At 42.9% G+C, this 20,945-nt stretch overlaps 1 protein-coding gene across 3 annotated transcripts in view; it reads right to left on the bottom strand.

Annotated features, from left to right (window-relative positions):
* LOC135907176 (serine/threonine-protein kinase 11-interacting protein) overlaps positions 1–20,945 on the bottom strand; it is a 105,463-nt gene that overhangs the window by 83,162 nt on the left and 1,356 nt on the right. The window contains exons 3-7 of one of the 3 annotated variants that reach the window (XM_070536908.1): positions 18,493–18,660; positions 14,432–14,530; positions 7,429–7,497; positions 7,187–7,316; positions 1,657–1,760 (exon numbers count right to left, since the gene is read on the bottom strand). In XM_070536908.1, the coding sequence (XP_070393009.1) occupies positions 1,657–1,760; positions 7,187–7,316; positions 7,429–7,497; positions 14,432–14,530; positions 18,493–18,660 (570 nt within the window). Of the gene's footprint in view, positions 1–1,656; positions 1,799–7,186; positions 7,322–7,428; positions 7,498–14,431; positions 14,531–18,492; positions 18,661–20,945 lie in introns of those variants that run through there. The other 2 variants (XM_070536909.1, XM_070536910.1) reach the window with 2 other exon arrangements.

Here is a 20,945-nt window from a genome sequence, read left to right as displayed (position 1 = left end):
GGTTAAGAGTTGAAATTGTAGTCTCGATTTTTGTCTTTTCCATGGTATAGCCTAGTTGTACTTTTGCACTTTTCTATTTTCGAACTTTCTACTTTTGTGTTCTGGGTTTGTGACCTTTCCCTTGCTAAGATAACTAGGGTTGTATTAGAGGTAGATCTCTGTTCTTACTGTTGCATAGCCTCTTCACTTTTCAAACCTATTGTTGTAATGCCAATTCTGCTTGGGACAAAGAATTGGCCTACAGTATGGTTAAATAAATAAATAAATAAATAAATAAATAAATAAATAAATAAATAAATAAATAAATAAATAAATAAATAAATAAGCAACTCTGTATGTGTTCTAACCACTGCGTTCTGTAGTGAGAAGCTTCACGGAATGCGGTTGTGGAAGAGCATTCTCCTTATGGATCTACCATTCTGCCATACTTGTAAGGTGACAAACTGGATTGTACCTGAGTATGTCCGACGTAGCGTTATACACCTGCTGCAAGGGCACCCACAAACTCCGTTGAGTGTGAAACTCCCTAATGAAGATTTATGGCAATGGTATTGTGGCCATGCTACACGGCACAGTGCGAGCTTTGACGGGCACCGCATGGAACAGAAGTGGTGCTGCTGCACTTACTTCCCCACGCAACTGTTCACATATACTGTCGCCGTTAAAGTAATCTGCAGGTAGGTTTTTTTTAATGCAGTATGTAATCTAATAAAATCACAGCAAGAACATTTGCTGTACATAACTTCAAGACTTCTGTTTTCTAAGCGTAGTGAAGTTGAAAGCGATGTTGGCCTCACTACGCTCTTGCTTTCGTGCGTGGGCAGCATGGGTGCGTGGGTCACATTTTTCAACTGGTGTGCTTTGAGTTGTCATTTTGTGCTGTGTAGTTGTGCGTATACGTGTGTTCGCGGTGAGTTCAACTGCTTCCAGATGCGTGACGAAGCGGATAAACAAACGAAAAGGCGGAACATGTCTCTATGTGGCATGGCAAAGCCTTGGTGCAGAGGGCACAGGTGCTGATGTCCTTGAAAACAAATTAAAAACTCTCATTATGTGGCATATAACCCAAGGCAAAAAAATAAATAATAATAATGCTAAAATTTGTAAGCGGGCCAGTTATGACAGTTTTATTGGTGGGGCTTTCTTCACAAATGTAGCTATCTAGGAATGAGTATTCCATCCAGCCGTAATGGTCATTGCTGAACTTCCTTTGCCAAAATCTCCATTTAACTCCATCTACCTTTAAAAGTACTGGTGTGTGTTCCCCTTCTTGTCCTTCCTCTTTTTACGCTATTCCCCTGCAGAGTCCATTTAACTTCCTTGATGCAAGGGAGACCATGTGACATGCATGGAGTACAACTTCCTTCTCGGGTGCTCGTGTGACAGGAGTATTGGGAGAGCTATTGAGTAGCGTTTGAGACACTTCGATCTCTATATTGTTGCAGTTATCTATGCCCGTATAAACCCCGCATGGTGTCGTGGGCGTATGGATGTGTGGCGACATCTAGTAGGAGTGCCGTGTAATTCATCTTAGAAAGACAATGTCTGTTGTACCCAACGGCGCCAAGACCGCTTTGCATAAAAGAAACAAAGATTCATCGCAAAACACATGTGGCAATCCAAATATTTGTTGCCTTTTAAGGTGTGTCCCCTTACTATTGCCAAAGAGTAGAGCTGCTTGAAGCCAGCAAGCGAGGAGCTCTCTGCGAGGCAGTTGCAGGACAGGTCAAGCTCTCTCAGCTGCCTCAGACGTCCAAGACCTGCAAGAAGTCCAGTTGTGGGGCTTGACATTCTGGAACTGCACAATGTGGTTATCAGGTATGTTGTAGTGGAAGGTTCCGAATTTTGACTTTCTTGGGTTCTTTAACATGCACCTAATTCTCACTACGCAAGCTCTTTATAATGGTTAGGGTTCCTAGCATACGTTGTGCCCTTTACGGAATGACCCTATGTTTCTACAGCTTAGACCATTTATAATGTAACCACTTATAGTGCAGTCTTTTCTGACTCTAATTAGTTTTCCCATAAGACTCAATGCATATGCATACTGCTTATAGTTGAGCTGCAGCAGCTGAAATAGCGGTTATAATGTGGCGAGGCACAGAGTGTGCTCCTCACCAAGGTGCGCCGGCCGATGGAAGAGTGATGAGGGTTATGGGGGGGGGGGGGGTGAGGAGACATGGAGCAAAGAAAAAAAAAACAAGGAAGGGAGACAAAAAAGAAAAAGGCATGGCAGCAGCGTGCTGGCTCAGCAGATGCGCTGAGGTTGCCTAGGCGATGGAGATGCTTTTTGCTTCAGGTACTCGTCAGTGGTGCATATTCTGCACCGAATGCATGCATATTGTCACTCTTTGACTCTTCACTTTGTGTTATGCACATAGCCTGTAGCAATGTGTACATCCGTCGCGAGGTGCAGATATAGCACATGCGGCCTTGACGTTGTCAGCTTGAACTGTCTTCTGTGCATTCATCGAACCCAGAAGAACCGTACCCTCGTCATATACTACCGTATTTACTCGCATAATGATCGCACTTCTTTGTCAGAAAAATTGACGCAAAATCAGGGGTGCGATCATTACGCGGGTTAAATTTCCCGCGAAAAGAAAAAACATTTTTCGGCCCACGTTTGCTCCGGGACACCAAAACAAAAATGGTGGCCGGCAGAGCAAGCCAAACGTGCCGAAAGCGATTTTTTTTTCCTTCTCGTGAGTACATTACGTGCATTGAAAAAGTTTCTTCCGTATCAGTAATGAATAATATCGTTAATATCAGCAAGTTTGCAGCAATAACGTAGCCATGTCCACTTTGAGGGGACAGAAACAGATGGGCGCGCTTAGCTGCCAGTGAGATAGAAACACATGGCCGGCATGCTGCGGAAACTGCGGCATCTGTCTTCATTACTATCCTAATATGGCACGTTTCCGCTAAGGGTGGGTGAATATCTTAGCTGTGTTACAAGCGTCAGTGTATGAATAGGGAACAGTATGTCACTACACTGTTTCAATGCGAATCACTTTAACATCGACATTTATCGTTTGATGGGTTCTGCCTGAATTTTTGTTCCTTTTGCCCCTATTCAAATGTGGCCACTGCAATCACGAATCTAACCCCCAATTTCATGGTCCCTAGCAAAAGGCCACAGCCACTGAGCCACCACAGCGGGTGCAAAAAGCTCTGAAAGAAGGCTTGTAACATGTGCAAGATGACGAACACTTTACTTGTATGCTTCATGCATGCTTATTTGCCCATTCCATGATGTTTCAGTTGTATAGGTGAGACACATCGTTAACCAATGTCTTAAGAGCCACCATCATTCCCTTTCCCTCATCTGCAGAGCATGGTGCAAACACCGCACAAGTGACAAATGTAGTTCAGTGCAACCTCGATATAATAGACACAGATATGCTTAACTATCGAATATAACAAAGTAAACCTAAAAGTAAATATAAGGTTTTGTGGAAGCTCCTGCATGGTCCATGCCACACTTGCCTTCTGGATGCTCAGAGGGAAAAAAATGTGGTGGAGGCAAGCTAATATTGTTGTACATACATTGTTTGGTTTGCGCCATTGACTGCTTTCCACAGAATTAACACCGTCATCCAGCTATCACTTGGTGAAAGAAGTGCCTAATGTATCCAAATTTATTTAACACTGTCGCCGTGTCTAGAGTGAAAAGGTAAAGGCATTGTTTAGACAAATATCACATGCGATGCAAAGTGTTGTATATTTCTGAATGCATCTAAACACTAGTGATTACACTGGAACATACAGAAAGGCATGTCTAAGTATCCGATGAAATTCAGCAGTGGGTTTAAGTTGTCGACGACCGTGCTATAGTTGTCATTTAAGTGTTGCTCATTTTCAGGGCACAAGTTCACCCAATAAAATGTGACATTTATGACTCGTGCTTTTGACAGTGTTTTATTCCTCACTTTTACTACAACATAACAATATGTGTGCAAGCTTGCGCGAAATTTTAATGAAGAGGCAAATAAGGGAGGATGCAAGGATTAATAAACATGGTAATGGTTGTCTTAATTATATAGAACACTAAATTAGGCTAAATCAAGATCTCACACTAATGTCAATATAGTCGAACCCACTCACAACAATATTGAACTGCCATGAAAATTCCATTCTTATAACTGATAATTGTTATAGCTGGGTTGCATGAAAAAAATCAAAATAGGGGTCTGGCAGAGCTGTTGTGAGAAAAACTATAATGGGGAGGCCAGTGCCCCTCCCTACCACCTTCCTCTATCCAGTTGCTGATTGTGTTGACTCGTTTAACTGTTCTAACAGTTCTTCTTGCGCACTCTGATCGCATTAACAAGCCGCGGCTGTCAACATTCAAGAATGGCACTGCTATAACAACTGCAAATAGGGGTCACGGGTGGTAAGTGGCATGCAATCACTGCCGAGGCATCGCTTTGGTGGCCCCGAAAGGGGTCTTTTAAAAAATTGAAACTCTACTCTAATTGAAACTCCGCTGCTAAAACCACGCTTAAATGCGAAAGAAACAGACATTCTCTTTCCCATTGAGCTTTTTTTCCCCCCTTTTTTTTTCTTCTTTTTGCACATGGGCATGAGATTGTGCCGGTGGAGTTTTTGGCATACAGGCAGCAGACCGGCGGGTGGACGAACAGACAAATCAGCTAGCCATAGCCGCATCCAGCTTTGCTGTAAACAGGTGAAAAGGTTGACGTGGCAGCATGTCAGCTTAGAAATCCAGAAGAAACGCTGGGGTGAGGTTGCCACTAGCATCTTGCCATGTACTTCTCACTGGCTTGTATGAGAAAACCTTGTGTCCGTCAGCTTTCCTTGCTTTGCCTCTCCTTCTCCAAGGCATCCAGGTGTTCCACGTAGTGCAGCGGAAGGTCCCTCACAAAAACGAAGCACCAGAGGTACTGAATCATCTGCAGGACCACCTGCTAGGACAGCGTTAAGGCAGCCTGCCCTACCGCATCATCGCTGCCGTCGTCGCTGTAGCTATCCAATGTAAGCATGTTCGCGACGATCACCTTATCGGTTAGCACTTGGTTTCCAAATCTATAGCAGTGCACTTTCTTTTCACTGGCAACATCCTGCATTGCCGATGATCAGCGGGCAGATCAGCCATCTTCTGTTTCTGTAGCGAGTCAAACGAGGCTGAGAAACCATGTGACCAGGAACAACTTTGGTGCAACCAACAAAAACGATCACAAGCCACTTAATCTGTTGGCAGAATTGCGAAGAATGAGGAGCCAATGAGCGATCTGGGAGGTATCTGGGAGCAGTGCATTTGGTGCGGTCCACTTGTGTTTTGGAGGGTGGTGCAGAGTAGAGCTATGGGCGTAGCCCATTTTCATTTGGAGAGGTGGAAGGGCAATGGGGGAGAGGTGCACAAGGCTGGCGATGCAGAGAACACTGGTTGAGGCAGCAGGCTATCATGCAGTGGGTCAAATTTTCTCTTCTTCTTTTTTTCTTTTCAAGGATTTCGCGTGTCATTATCTTTCAGCATGGACACCCAGCAGCCAGACTTGTTGGTTATCATTATAACCAACAATGCGGCATGGGGGCCTTATAGTAAGAGGGTTATTTCACCATAAAAAACATACACAAGTTGACGGTGCAGCACCTTCTCATTGTTATAACCAATACAGTGTTAATACTGATATTGTTATAAGTGGATTCGACTGTATCCCTTTCTTTTCTTCACAATCATGTCTCTAGAGCACAAGTCTTAGTAACTGCTTTCACCATTCCTTATTTCCTTATTGCTCACGTGCTTCACTCAATGACGATCCCATGGCTTTGATGGGAAGGAGATGCAGTTGAAGCTTGCGATGCTTAAGAGGAAGCTTTAGCTCGGGACATACTCCGACGCGGCCTATTCAAATGCATGTAAAATGCAAAAACGTTTTTATGACATAACCCCTGGACTGATTATAATGAAATTTGTTGCATTTTAAAGAGAAAGTTAAATTCTAGCGAGTGTTGAAAGCAGAATTTCGATTTAGGGCTTGAATTTTCTTAAAACGATTTTCAAATATTTGACAGTCTGAGAAAAATAGAAGCACCAAGTTTACAAATTCATAGCTCTGCACCAAGAACTGATATCGCAGTTCTGTGAACGGCTTCCATTAGATCATTCAAAGCGGACATATTCAATATGTCATTTTACATCTTACGTGAATTTGTTATGCTGGTTACAAGGGTATTGCAAAAGTTGTATTTCCCTATTATTATTTTCTTTTATATTCATGTGTAACATACCAATTTTGTCCGCTTTAGATGTACCATTAAATGCAATTCCCAGAATTGTATTATCATTTTTAGTTGTTCAGTTACAGAGTTGTAAACATGATAGTTTCGTTTTCTGAAAATTTTCGATTTTTGCCAATTCTAATAAAAATTAACGACCTAACTCAAAATTCGTAACCTACAGTCACTAGATTGTAAGTTTTTCTTTTAGATGCAACAAACCTTGTCAAATATGGTGCAGTAGTTGCCGAGAAAAACGAATTCTCCTTTTACATGTATTTAGATGGGAGCACTCGAGCTAAAGCTTCCTCTTAAGTGACTTCTGAGATGAAAATACTTTTGTTATAAGCATATACTTACGACATGCTAATGCCAGCAAGAAAAATTATGCAGTATTTACTTTGTTATATCTGATAATCTGTTATAGCAAGGTCTGAATGTGTTGGATGAAAATTTACAATTAAATTCTGGGGGTTTAAGTGCCAAAACCATGATATGGTTATGACGCACATCATAGTTGGGGACTCCAGATTAGTTATGAAAACCTAGGAGTCTATAATGCGCACCCAATGCATAGTATAGAAGTGTTCTTGCATTTCGCCCCCATTGTAATGTGGCCACAGCGTCTGGGAATTGGGTCCGCTACACAGTACAGTATTGGATGGTGATGGCAGCATCAGAATTTCAAATAATCATAAATAATCATATCACAAATAATCAATCATATGACAAATAATCATAAACAACTTCGATCTTTCTTTTTTCTTTGCAAGAGCAGGAGCTTTTTCTTCTTCGACTCTTGACATTTGCTCCTCGAGGACCCCAAAATTGGTTCCTTCATCACGTGCCACTGTAGTCATCTGACATAATTTTTTTTCATGATACTATTACAAAGCATACACCATAAGTAGGCAAGTAGAAGATTGAAGTTTATTGCACATACCTGAGGTGTCTTCAATGAAGTTATTCCTCAAGTAAAGCACGGTCAATGCGTCACAAGCACCCGTATTAGATATGCTTATCTTCTGGATGAAATTGAATGACAAGTTGAGCACTCTGATGTTGTGAAGGAACTGAAAAAGAAGCAAAAAATATACATATGTATATACTGTTACGCTTCACAAACAGTATCTGTTAGGGCAGTCCCACAATAACAGAGTCTGTAAGAAACAGCAGATTCCCAACCTCAACGCCTTTGGCATCAGAGATGGCATTGTTGCTGCAGTCCAAATATTGAAGCCTTGGAACCAATGCCTGCAAAACATAAAAATGTACATTATTAGTGTAAGACCCTATAATTACATGTTCCCGAATGTTCCTGAATCAGGGACTTCGGGAATATTCGCAGCTACTAAGTTTCACAATGTGTCATGCACATCCAGTGGGCCACAAAAACACCTTTTAGTTTGTTTGTTTTTTATAATTTATTCCTCTTTAGAACAGTGCAGCCTAATGTTTAGCATGCTACATGGCCCACTTCAGTCCCACGTGCTCTTCGTATACAACTTCTCATGCATCACTAGTCGGCCAAAGGACGCATCAACTTGCTTGCACAAAATCTATTGATGTGCCAACGCACACAATCTTGTTTCTGTCACAGTGCAAGCTTGCACAGCCCAATAAATCGAGTGCACCATGTTCCAGCACAACTAGCCGGCAAGATGATTTGTTTTCTTTTCAACATAGTGTTCATTTTTTTTTTGAAAATTTCGCATGCCCATAAATTTGGCAACATTTTTGAATAGCAAAATTTGTGTAGATTAGGGGAATGCAAAAATGAAGGGTTTTGCACTATTTATGCTAATGATGATGATGTGTGGTGCTTAATAGTGCAATGACCAGATATGGCCAACGAGCGCCATCACACAAAATAATGTGTTGTCAATAAATTCCGAATGAAATGGAAAAATTGAGTGCTAATGGTTGGAGTAACATTGGTGTAAAATGCTTAAACATCTTCCACTGTAAATGGTGTTAAATGTATAGCTAGCAAAACAATGACAATGGCTAGTGTGGCTGTGACAAATATAACTTCATTAGACTAGGCCATGCAATAAAACATATCAGTGGCACTAGCAACACTGCTCCAAGAGTAGTGCCCTTAAAGGCAAGCACTGATATGTGCGTGCTGCAAGTATCCTGGCCAAATGAGTTCCAGGGTGTTTGTTATGGCCAAAAAGGTTAAAACAGTTTTCAAGTTACAAAGCAGTTCATTACTAAGAAAAAATGGTGGGTGCAGAGGGATGTGTTCACGATATGCAGAACAGAAATCTTTTTTCCCCTCTGCTTCTATAGCAGGGCATTGGAGAAGAATATGAATAACTGTTAATGCCACACTTACTAAATGTCGGACGATTGCTATTCGTCAATAGGTAAGTGTGTACTATTCTTAATCTGCGAACAATCACTTTGTTGTATCGTGCTGCTTTTTCCGATATCCACTGCCCTAGTTTAGGTTTTATCAAACGTAGTTTATTGGATACCTGGGTATTCCACTGCTTCTACCAGTGCTTATTCAACTTGTGCCGTAAGCATAGTTTAATATCGGTGGCTGCAATGGGTATGTTTGTGTTGGTGTCGCTAAAAGCTACCCAGGTAGCACTGTCATCACTAGCTTCATTACCTCTTATGCCACTGTGGCCATGTAACCAGCATAGTATAATGACTTGTTTACCTATATAAGCTGAGCACAGCAATGCATATAGTTTGTTAAAGACAAATGTTTTCAAGTTTTCATACACTCATTAGGGTTCAGACTACACTCAATGAATCCATGGACACAAAAGCCGTAGTGAGATTCGTTTGCTTGATGTGCTTAACTGCAGAGAGCGTCATGTATGCTTCCGCTGTAAAAGTACATGTATGTGGATTCAATGCACTGGATATTAAAAATAATGGTCCTAGAGCTGCATAAACAACACCAGCAGGAGACTTAGAAGCAACTGTATAAAATTCAGCACAGGAATACTTCTGCTGAAGCTGAAGAAAATGTGAATATATATGTGGTTCAGGTGCTCATTTTGATATTAGTACTATGAAAGAGACATTGTACTGGACGTTCTGCCACTTCCAAGGCAGTGGAAGCCACATAGGAGCCATTGTGACTTTCTCTAGAAGAGAGATGCCTGTTTTTCAACCGGAGAGACAGAGGAGACCTAGTGGCTGGGCGGTTAGCGAACAGAATGACCCTGGACAAATAGCGGATAACTGAATCGCATGGATGATAAACATCCGATTTCACCTTCAGGTCCTAGAAAAACTTAAATATGTCCTTTGGAGATGTAGAGACCATTAGTTGGATTCAACGTACGGGCTTTCTACAGGACTAGTCCTGAACGCACCTGTAGCAAGACGGATACCCAAGTGGTGGACGGAATCCAGCATCTTCAAAGCACTAGGCATTGCAGGCTTATAGACAATGGCTCCGTGGCAAAGGTCCACTGTGTAAGATTTTTGTACAACCTCAAGAGGCAGCTTCTGTCACTTCCCCAAGATGTGCAGGACAAGAGCTTCAGCAGATTCATTGTCTTCAGGTACTTCACATTCAGATATTTCAAGTGTGAGTCTAAAATGAGGCCTAAAAACTTATGTTCATGGCTCGCAGATAGCCGCTCTCCATTAAGATCAATAACGGGGTCTGGTATTATACCTAGTTTGTTTGAGGAGAGAATGCACATACTTTTTTGAGTGTTTAGTTTAAAACCGTTCTCGTCCGCCAACTTATACAATTTATTCAAGCCAAGCTGTACTAGTCGTTCGCAGATATTAAGACGACATTATTCGTAACCTATTTGGATGCCATCCACAATTACAATAAAAAAATTTATGCTCTGCTCACTGCTCATTGCTCTGCTCACGTACATTGTACGTGGTATGATAGTATAGAGCGAGCTCATTTTTTACAATAAACAAAGTACAGCTCGGCACTCCACCTTGTGATACACCAGTCTCCCGAGTAAATGGTTGAGACAGGACGTTACCAATCCAAACACGGAATGCGTGGTTCAAGAGATAACTTTGAATCACGTTTAGCAAGCTGCCTCGGACACCCATTAAAGCCAGGTCACAAAGGATTCTGAAACGCTAAGTAGTGTCAAATGCTTTCTCTATATCTAAGAATACTGATAAGAACTGTTTGTGCACTAGCAGAATGGATATTTGTCTCGATTCAGAAAAGGTGATCTGCTGTGGATCTACGTTCCTTAAAACTGCACTGCAAGTGATCTAGTGTTTTGCTGCTTTCAAGAAAATCGGTCAGGCTCCAGTTCGTCATTTTCTCAAAAAGTTTGCACAGGCGACGTTTTAGAGCTACAGGCCTATAGCTGCTGGCTGAAGATGGGTCCTTGTCCTCTTTTAGAATAGGTATTATAATTGCTCCCTTGCAGGCAGATAGAATATAGCTGACTATAGCTGGGGTGTAAGTGTTTGATCATTTCGTAAACTATTTGATAGTTTCGACGGGCCAATTTATTACAACAATTTAATGCAGCCTGAAATTCTGCAATGTTAAATGGACAGTTGTAAGGTTAATTTCCATTTTCTTCCCGATTCAGAGGGAGTCGCTCTACTTGTCACTGGTATCTCAGAACTGTATCGGAGTAGTGGGATGAACTAGAAATGTACTGAAAGTGTGCCCCTAAAGAATCAGCTTGGTCCTCAAGGGTGTCTTGTGCATTACTAAAGGTAAAGGATGAGTTCAATGGCCTTTAATTTTGTTTACCCTCTTTCAGGCTTTTCTTTCGTCTGCATAAAAATTTAGGCTGGAGATGCATTTTTGACAGCTTTCCCTTTTGGCTGAGCGGTGCATTCTTCTACCTTCCGACTTGATTTTTTTGGCCGGCTGCCGAAGTAGACTGTGCTGCGCCTCGATGGGTCACATCAGTGTAGGAAGGACTGGACTGATTGTGGGAATAGAAATGTTTACGTGCCTCTGGAAAGATAGGTTTAGCTTGACCTTCCAGTTCTATGATTTCTTTTTTTTTTTCCCCACTAGGGGCACGATTGCCAGTAGGCAGGGTGGTTTCCTTCACAGCTGGCACAGCCGGTTTCTGAAGTGCGGATGACAGAAGTGTGTTCAGTGGCACTACACTTAGCGCAAGTAGCACGCGCTCTGCAGTATTGCGCCCCATGCCGAAAGTGCCGACACTTGAAGTATCAACGTGGATTTGGGATGTATGGCCTGACAAGAAGCTTCCAGTAATCGGTTTTGATTGAGTCAGGTAGGTTGCTGGTTCCGAAAGTAATGACTATGTGCTTTGCAGGCACCATCTTGTCCCCTCGCCTTATTCTTATCCTTTACACCTAGACTACGTTCTGGTCTTACCATACTTGAAGTAGTTCGCTTTCACCGAGGCCGAGAAGGTCATCTTATGAGATGACACCATGCACTGTGTTCATCGACATGCGTGGGTCCACTCAAACAGGAATGTCCCCAAATGCTACAAGTTTTGAGAGTTTGTCGTAGTGTGGTTTGTCCCGAACTTCAAGAAGAAGATCGCTGCTCCCATTTTCGTTACTTTGTAACCTGGGTCAATTGCTCCTGTGAGAGATTTGGCTACAAGAAATGGCAAGATCATTCAAACTGTCTTAGTTTCGTGCTGACTGTGTACAGCATGGTACTTCGAAAAGGAATGTTTCGCTTGCATAAAAAATTGAATATTTCATTGGTGCGCCCCCTCTTCAGGAAGCAATCAGGTAGTGGGAGAAAAGCGCTTGCGATTTAAAATTGATGAATTCAATTTGGTGGTGATGGTAGCCACCCACCACCGAGCCCAACAGGGGATGCTACAAGGTTGGAAGAATACCTGCAGACGCTAGCCATGCATCACTGCTATAACCTAATATAAGTACCCAAGGTTGGATGACTACACCAGGTTAACCTTTGACTCCCAGAAATTCAGAAGTGAGAAGTGAAAAGAAGACAGGAAGGAAGAAATGACGAGAGAGAAAGTAAGAGGATTAAAGAGGAGGACAGGAAAAGGCGACTGCTGACATCCTCCAGGTGTGTTGATCTGGAGGTGCCATCTATGTGAAGCAGAGGGTGAAGAGGTGTGTTGCGTCCGCCAGAGGGCCTTAAAGGTTCATAAACCCGGCATCGGCTAAACCCCCAGGATCCCACTTTCCCCAGACATGGCAAAGCCACGCATGGGCACATGTGGGAGAGTCCAACCCTCATTGGCTCAGGTACATGGTGACTATTTATGCTAGTGAGATATATGCGACTGCATGTCACAACAAGACCTTCCTACCTCTTGCCTTTAAAATTCCTGCTGAACTGTTGCAAGCACCTATGGGCAATCGTTCGAAAACATCAAAAGACTAGTAGTGCATGCATTCTGCTCACACTTCAGCTTGTCCAAAGAACATTCAATCAGTATTCCTGTTCAAACAGCTAAAGGTTAGGCAGGACACACTGCAGTAATGTATGTACATAATTTTCAAGTAATTTGTGACGATACTGTCACTCGATTGTGACGGCGTGGAAGCCAAAACACTAGCAGGGACAGTGAATGAAAGAATCGACTTGGATTTATCAGGTGGAATTACGTCCTGAAAGCGAACACTTATATGATGACCAAAGTTGGTTGTTCAATTGAATCCACTGCTAAAGTCTGCTAGCTCTTCATATAAGAATTATCAGATTCGGGAATTAATGGCACTATTCAAATCACACATACATTCCATTTATACAGGCCTTTCTCGTTATCAGATTGGTTACAACATTCACGAAGTTTGCAATACAGCAAGCGTGCCTTGCTGTGACATCATCATCATCATCATCAGCCTGGTTACGCCCACTGCAGGGCAAAGGCCTCTCCCATATTTCTCCAACAACCCCGGTCATGTACTAATTGTGGCCATGCCGTCCCTGCAAACTTCTTAATCTCATCCGCCCACCTAACTTTCTGCCGCCCCCTGCTACGCTTCCCTTCCCTTGGGATCCAGTCCGTAACCCTTAATGACCATCGGTTATCTTCCCTCCTCATTACATGTCCTGCCCATGCCCATTTCTTTTTCTTGATTTCAACTAAGATGTCATTAACTCGCGTTTGTTCCGTCACCCAATCTGCTCTTTTCTTATCCCTTAACGTTACACCTATCATTCTTCTTTCCATAGCTCGTTGTGTCGTCCTTAATTTGAGTAGTACCCTTTTCGTAAGCCTCCAGGTTTCTGCCCCGTAAGTGAGTACTGGTAAGACACAGCTATTATATACTTTTCTCTTGAGGGATAATGGCAACCTGCTGTTCATGATTTGGGAATGCCTGCCAAACGCACCCCAGCCCATTCTTATTCTTCTGATTATTTCCGTCTCATGTGACATCACTAACATGATAAAGATAATTCCGTCAACGGAAAAATGTGAGAGCACACACATGGCCACGACAGTGTGCATGGTTGCCCACTAGAGGGCTCCCAAAAATATTAGTAACAATTAAAGTGGATGGAAGCATTAACCATCAGCAGTCGAGATAAGCAAGACACATTTAGGCTATTGGTGGAAAAGGTGCAGGGAAGAAATTGATAGTACCAAATCCTAAAGGCATCGGTAGCTGTACAAGGTACATTTTTCACGAAGAGAGAAAAGATTCAAAAGCCATAGACAAAATGCTAGGCAGATAAATATCTATAGATTACTTCATTAGCTCAAGTGGGCTAGGTGACTATTGTATTTGTTGCCACCCTGTTCTGAAGGGGATGCCAATAAATCATCATCATCATCATCCCATATATTCGACAGTTGCACATTGGCCAAATGCCTTGAATTCAATCATGCAATCAGAATTAGTCAAACCTGGAAATCAAATCTGAAGGGGATCACAAGAAAGTTCGATATTATACATAGGTAATTCAATATATAAAATACTCAAGGGTATTTTAAAGCTGCTTGTTCTATGCAATTATTCGTTATATGTGGGTTTGATATATCTGGGTTTGACTGTACTTTCTCATAACAACAGAAAAAGATACCTGAACCCATGAACTCGAACATTATTTTTTTTAATGCACAAGGCACTGTTCCCAAATTTGCCCTCTTTCGTGGACACCCACGACACCTACAGGAGACCTGATGCTACGAGACAAAGTTGCACCCCATATAGAGCACATGGGTGAGGCATAACCCCCTTTCGCTCCATTTTGCACAAGCATGTAATTATGACGTTATCAACTTGACGCAACATTATTTACCAGACTGTCATCCAGAACAGTGATGCCATTGTAGCTGAAGTTGGCCACCTTGATTTTCACCCATGGCTGAGGCACTTTGTTGCGACTTCGGAGAATTTCCTGTACAGGGTCAAGCAAAGCCCAGTTTGCAGAATTGAGCACGAAACGTGGAATGCAAGCTAACTAGCAGACGGGATTTGTGCTGCTTGCAGTACACGAGTTTTTGAAGTCGTGTTTTATACACTGCCGCTGTGCTTTAAACTGGCTGCACATGAAAGTTTGAAGTATCATTACAACACGAAATGCAGTCAGAAAACACACAACTAAAAGGGAATTTAATATATACAAAAATACTTTAACAAAAACAGGTTGCATGCATACTATTAATTAGAGCACTTCAGGCTTGCTTGCTATCGACTTATTAATGCAACAAGCTGGTATCCTTACAAGATCTCTTAGACCAGAAGTAGTACCACACTTTATTTATTTAAAGTTTTCTTACACGCCTGGTATGTCAGGTTGTAGAGCTGCAGTAAAGAAAAATAGAAGTGCTAAGGCGGGGATATTAATAGGCGCAATATCGAGAACACTGTTCTAGCACTAAGATATGCATATGCTGTTGCTTCACACTTCTCTGTACCCTTTCTTCAGCTATGTATTTTGTTACGAAGGACTGGATTCTCTGCATTCATAGAAATGCAGCAGATTGCGGATGGTGCAGTGTCTACACCAGGCAATGGCATTGCCACAGCACGAAAAGTACAGCCAAGAAGACTAACTACTAACTAATTGAGGAATGAGCTCAGAATGAACTTGAAACTTAACATTCATCTGCTGCAAATGCCTCATTAACGGTCTGCACTGGTGGCTTGCATGTGGGACTTGTACAAGCAATCTCAGAACACCTACATGCATTGCAAAGCCTGGTTGGTGCGACCTCGTTGTAGGAAGAAGTAGACCGCGAGGCAAAGTCTGATTGAGACTTCAGGCGTGACTAAATGTGACTGCTGAATAAGTTTTTCATCATTTATACTGTCATTCATCACCAGCTGCAGCCTTTCATGGGTGGAATTGACATTACCTTAGTTGTGAGTGCCTCGCAAACTTCGATGATGGCTTTGAGTTCTTGTGCGCTCTCTCAAGCTGATGTTGCCAAGAGCCAGCAAAACTCAACAATTATGACAAAGTGGTGTGAAACGGCACTTCCTGAAACAGTCTGTGTTTGCCGGTGGCCTGCACAGTTTTCACACTCTGTTGAGTGGGGTGAGCACCCTTGGTAGGATGAGCTGGCCAGCAGCTCTTGTAAAAACATGTCATTATCCTATAGTACTTTATTTATTATAAACATTTTCATCCATGAAGAGAGCTTAGGTCCCCTTCTGGACTTATGAGCATGGCTAAATTAAAGAAGGGATGAATCTGTTCTGAAATTAGTGAGTTTGATTGTGGCAATAATTATTTATCTTCACTCTTGCAGCAATGCGTTCAATTTGTAATAGCTTGCTGTATGGTACACTGCAGACACAGAGTGAAAAGAATAAAGGAAAATGGGCTTATTCAGTTTAATTAGAGCCAAGTGACAACAACAACAACAACAACAATAATAATAATAATAACAGCAAGAATAAATTCACATTTAAAGGGCCCCTGAAACGGTTTGGAAAAATTTTGTAGACGCGTAAGGTACAGCTTAAGTAGAACATTCGCACCACAATTTAAGTGAAGCGTTACGTATTAATGGAGCTACAAGCGATTAGAAGTTACCCTCCTCCCCAGCCATGCTTTTCCTCCTCAACTCGTTCACCGAGCGAGCGGGGCTAAGCTCCACCTTCACTGGTCCTGCGTCACGATGTGACGTCACATCGTCCACTTCCGGTTGTTTTGGAGCCCGCGCCCTCCCGCGCGAAACCTCAACGCTAGCCGCTTGGCTGTCAACCCCAAGCGAGAGCTATCGAAGCAGCGTGCTTTGCGAGCATTCTGTCATAGCGCCGAACGTGTCTGGTATTCCGTTAGCCACAGGCAAGCTGGTCATATCGGCAAATGCCTGGAGGCATAAACTCAAGCTAATGAAGGAACTTTGGCGTAGACGTACGTGAGCGGCCTGATCGGTCAGCACGGTCCAGACACTTGTTGGCGCAGCGCTTAACCAGCCAAACAAAGCGCTAATATTGCTCCAACCAAGCGTAAAACATTTTTAACATTTATAAAAACAACGTGTTGATGATTACACCCCTGCGAAAAATATGCACCAGCAGCAAAGAAGAATACGCTTCGTTGCTGCTACTGTGTATGGTTGAGCTCTACGCCACCAGGAGGCTGCACCGTGCAGACCATTCACATTTGCCCTTCTGCTCATCTTGGCTCATCCCGTTACGGCACAGTCAAGCGGCCAGACCCTGTCCCATTGCGCTTACGTTTGCCCTGATACGGGTCTGGCGAAACGCTAGTGCGTTAGTAATCTTCCGGTGTAAAGTGACAGCCACAAACGCGCAAATCCTGGCACCGATCGGATAGCGGCAGTCCGATGTGCAGCAGCCAGTTCGTTCGTACGCTGCCCTGCAGAGGGACACGATGTCGCAGCTTGACATATTGCCAGTCGCTACGTTTGCAGTCCACAAAGCAACGAAGTTGAATCATAGTGCTCGCGAAAAGACTGAGACCAACTCTGACCGCGGAGCTCTCGTCAAAATGGAGTACGTTGTAACACAAGCAGACGACACTTGTTGTGTGCCGGAAGTGCTTAAGTGTACTGAAAAATTGTTCTTGTGCATTCTCTTTCTGCTACTTTCTCTTTATAAAAATAAATTAACTAACATTCCAACTATTACGCAGATCATTTGTTTACCATAAAGTTGGAAAAATTATCGATCACGCGCCCTGGTCAGACAATCGGATAGCTCGCCCCACTGACGTCATATGGGTGATTTCGGTCATATGGGTAGGGGCGGCTTAAAATTCCGCCGAGCAGTGCGCTGCGATCGGCAGCGATGTGCATTTTTAAAACCTTATAATAAATTACACGCTTTACGCAGAGTACTTAGATGTGTCAATTAATGATCAGAAGGACCTACTCTAACGACTCAGTACGTTTGTAGAAAATCGTCAAAAGCGTTTCAGGGTCCCTTTAAACAATTCCAACTCTGCACAGTGGGCTATGAAAATCGTCATTTGATCATGTGAAATTTCCATACTGTGCACGCAAACTTTCTTGTGCCCCGCAACCATTGCACAACTTTCAATTAAATGCTGGGATTTTACATGCCAAAACCATGATCCGAGTATGAGGCACACCCTAATGCGGCGTTCTGGATAAATTTTCACCATCTGGAGTTTTATAATGTGCACCCATATGCATGACACATGAGTCTCTCTGCATGCCGCCCAATTTGAGGTGCAGCCGCCGGGGCCGGAATTCAACTTGCACCCCATGAGCTTAGCAGCACAGGGCCGCAACCACTGGGCCACCGCAACAGGTGTCCACTACCATTAAAATGTGGGTTCTGTAGTCGGGAATCGAAACTTCATGCTCTGCACCAGATTAGTGTAGCCACTGGGCATGCAGTAGGTAGCATGATGAACATGACGGTGCTTTCAATTGCAGGGATTCCAACAAACGTAACCAGAGGGAATTCTGGTGCTGGGGTCTACAGGAGCTACAAGTACGACGATTCAGCCAGCTTTGGAGCAATAAGCAGTTTTATGATTTTGCCTAAACTTCATCTTTCTGGCTTCAAAACATCTTTGTGACCTTGCAAGTTGATCACATTTAAAGAAATATTGTGTTGTAAGTGCAACATTTCACAATGATCGCACACGTATGCAGAGACTGACTGCCCTGCTATGTTTAGAAAACTATGTGTGCTTGGAAATTTAGAAAGATAAATAGTAATAAAGAACATCAGAAGGATGTTTGAAGCCACATGCACGAAGATTAGTCAAATCCATGTACCGACGACCACTCCCATGGAAGTTGAACGATCGCAGTGCCAGTGCCCCCTTGGGTAATTTCAGCAGCAAGCTAAGCTTTCACCCACTGCAAGGTATTCCAAGCACAAATGAGGGTGGAGAGAAATGGCAGTCACCTTCAATGACGAGATGTTCCTCTGACAGATCAACGTTTCCACTTGAAGCACTAAATAGTCGAAGCCAACGAGAAGATGGGGTGGAACTCTCTTCAGTTCAAGAATTTTCAGACTGTGAAACTTGGACAAGTCGAGGCTGCCCTGTATGGTTTGAGAACTCTGAACGATCTGGAATCAAAAGAAGAAAAAAAAAATCACACACTTGATTGATTCATTCTGGGGCTTAACATCCCGAAACTGCAATGCTGGTTCTGAGGGACGCCATGGTGGAAGGCTCCGGATTAATTCTGACCACCTGCAATTCTTTAACATGCACCTAAATAGAAGTACAGGGGCGCGCACGGCGGTTAGATCCTTCTTGTCCACCCTCGTGTCTGAACAGGCGAACAGTATTGTAAATAAAGCACTTCAAAGAACTAGGGAGAGCAGCGAAGGAGGATAACACATCTTGTTGTTCCAAGCCCATATAGATGCCTCAATTAAGCCACTTGGATGTAATCCTAACGAGCAGGCCCACTGGAGAGCGCGCAATTTCACGTACCACGCTGTCGTGGGTAGTCAGGTTTGGAACGAGGTCAAAATCCACAAAGATCCATTATGTACTTTCCACTAAATTGTTCCCCATTATCGACTGGGCAGGAGGACATTTCCACACCCTCACACCAAATTGAACAAACCTCAGGCTAGCACACTCAGACTTCTGCAAACCCATTCGTATCCCACTCCTTGGTCCCTACACAGGATAGATCTTGACCACTCACAGTCGTGCCCCAAATGTGGTCATGACTCTTTTGAACACATGCTCTGGCTGTGCCCAACCCTTAACGCCTCTCCACCCATCACAAAAGAACAATGGCAGGGATCCCTCAAGAGCAGCAATCTTCACATTCAACTCCAGGCTGTCCAGAGAGCTCATGACATCGCGGCGGAACTTCATCTCCCGTTCCCATCACGGGCGGAGCCACCGACTCAATCTTCAGGAGCCTTTGGCTTTGGCTCCCCAAGATCTCAGTCCCTCAGGACTCAAATAAAGTTCTTGTCATATTTTTGTATTCTGTCCTCAAACACAGCTGCCACAACTGGGAATCGAGCCAAAGACTACTACGTGCTCAGCTGTAAAATGCCGTAGCCGATGTACCACCACGGCGGTTAGAACACATTTTAAACATAAAGATGCACTGATTGAACATGGCACATGCTTCTCTTCGTGTGAAAGCATGACATACAAATACATAGCCCAGATTCTTCTAAAGTTATGAGGGCTACCCGAACGGGCTGCACATGCAAATAACAGGAAAGAAAGTAGTGACGTGAAGAAAGGACATAGTGACATTTAACTCTGCTGCTTAATAATGTGCAGGGAGCACATATGAGCAATTATAAACCTTGTTATGACACCCAAGACAGCTTGTTTTCATTGTGGCAGTTTTGCAATGCCTTTTGTACCTAATACCTTCAGCTTACTACAATATGACCAGACGGTGCTTGCCACAGTAAAGTCCTGACATGGCAGTGTACAAGGAGCCTTTCTTTAATTAAAGCATCTGTTACATTGTGCTGGTAGAAACGAATACATATGAAAGCATGCGGCTCTTTGCCAATGATTGCATTGTTTACCACCCTGTATTTAATGCTTCCGATGTCTCTACCCTACGGAAAGATTTCTCTCTAACACAGGAATGGTGTGATAAATAGCTCATGTCCTTTAATACTGACAAAACTTTTATGATTTCCTTTCATGGCTGCCATAACCACATATCTAGTCATCACAATTATAGTAGCCCTATAGCTCTCACTGACTTGTGCAAATACCTTGGTGTTAAGCTCTTTTGCAATCTCACTAGACCCAAGCATATAATCCAAATCAGCATTTTTTAAAATCACATATTAAGCTACTTATGCCGCAATCTGTACTTTGCACCACTGTCTGTCAAACTACTCGCCTATATGACAACTGCCCAACTTAAAGCACGCTAGTTCCATTTCTAATCCTTACCAAGCTAATTTAATTAACATGCTAGATTCATTTCAAAGCCTGTCTCCAGACTTATTCTAACTACTCAGACCATATTAGTGTTATCACCCTCAAATCGCAGCCTTATATCTTCCTGCACTCACTTATTGTCATACGAGAGCACCCCTCTGCCTTTTTCACAAGTTATTAGTATATTCTTTAGCACCAAACAACAATTGCATTTGACCTGTGCATCACATATCACGTGGCCGCTATCAGAATACTGTTAATTTTCTACAATCCAGCACAATGACACATCAAAAATTTTCTCATGTGCTACCAAAGATTGGAACGATCAACCTTCCTGCCATACAGCTTTGATAACGAATGAATTCCAATCCGAGGTCACCACTGAACATTTTATCTTTATCACATTACTCATGACGACTATACTCATGCTTGCCCCTTATGTATGCCTCGTGTTGAGACCATTGAGGTA

This window comes from Dermacentor albipictus, chromosome 4 (assembly GCF_038994185.2).
Source record: "Dermacentor albipictus isolate Rhodes 1998 colony chromosome 4, USDA_Dalb.pri_finalv2, whole genome shotgun sequence".
Classification (NCBI taxonomy): Eukaryota; Metazoa; Arthropoda; class Arachnida; order Ixodida; family Ixodidae; genus Dermacentor; species Dermacentor albipictus.
The sequence above is the reverse complement of the archived record's forward strand: the minus strand, read 5'-3'. Positions and strand labels throughout refer to the sequence as shown.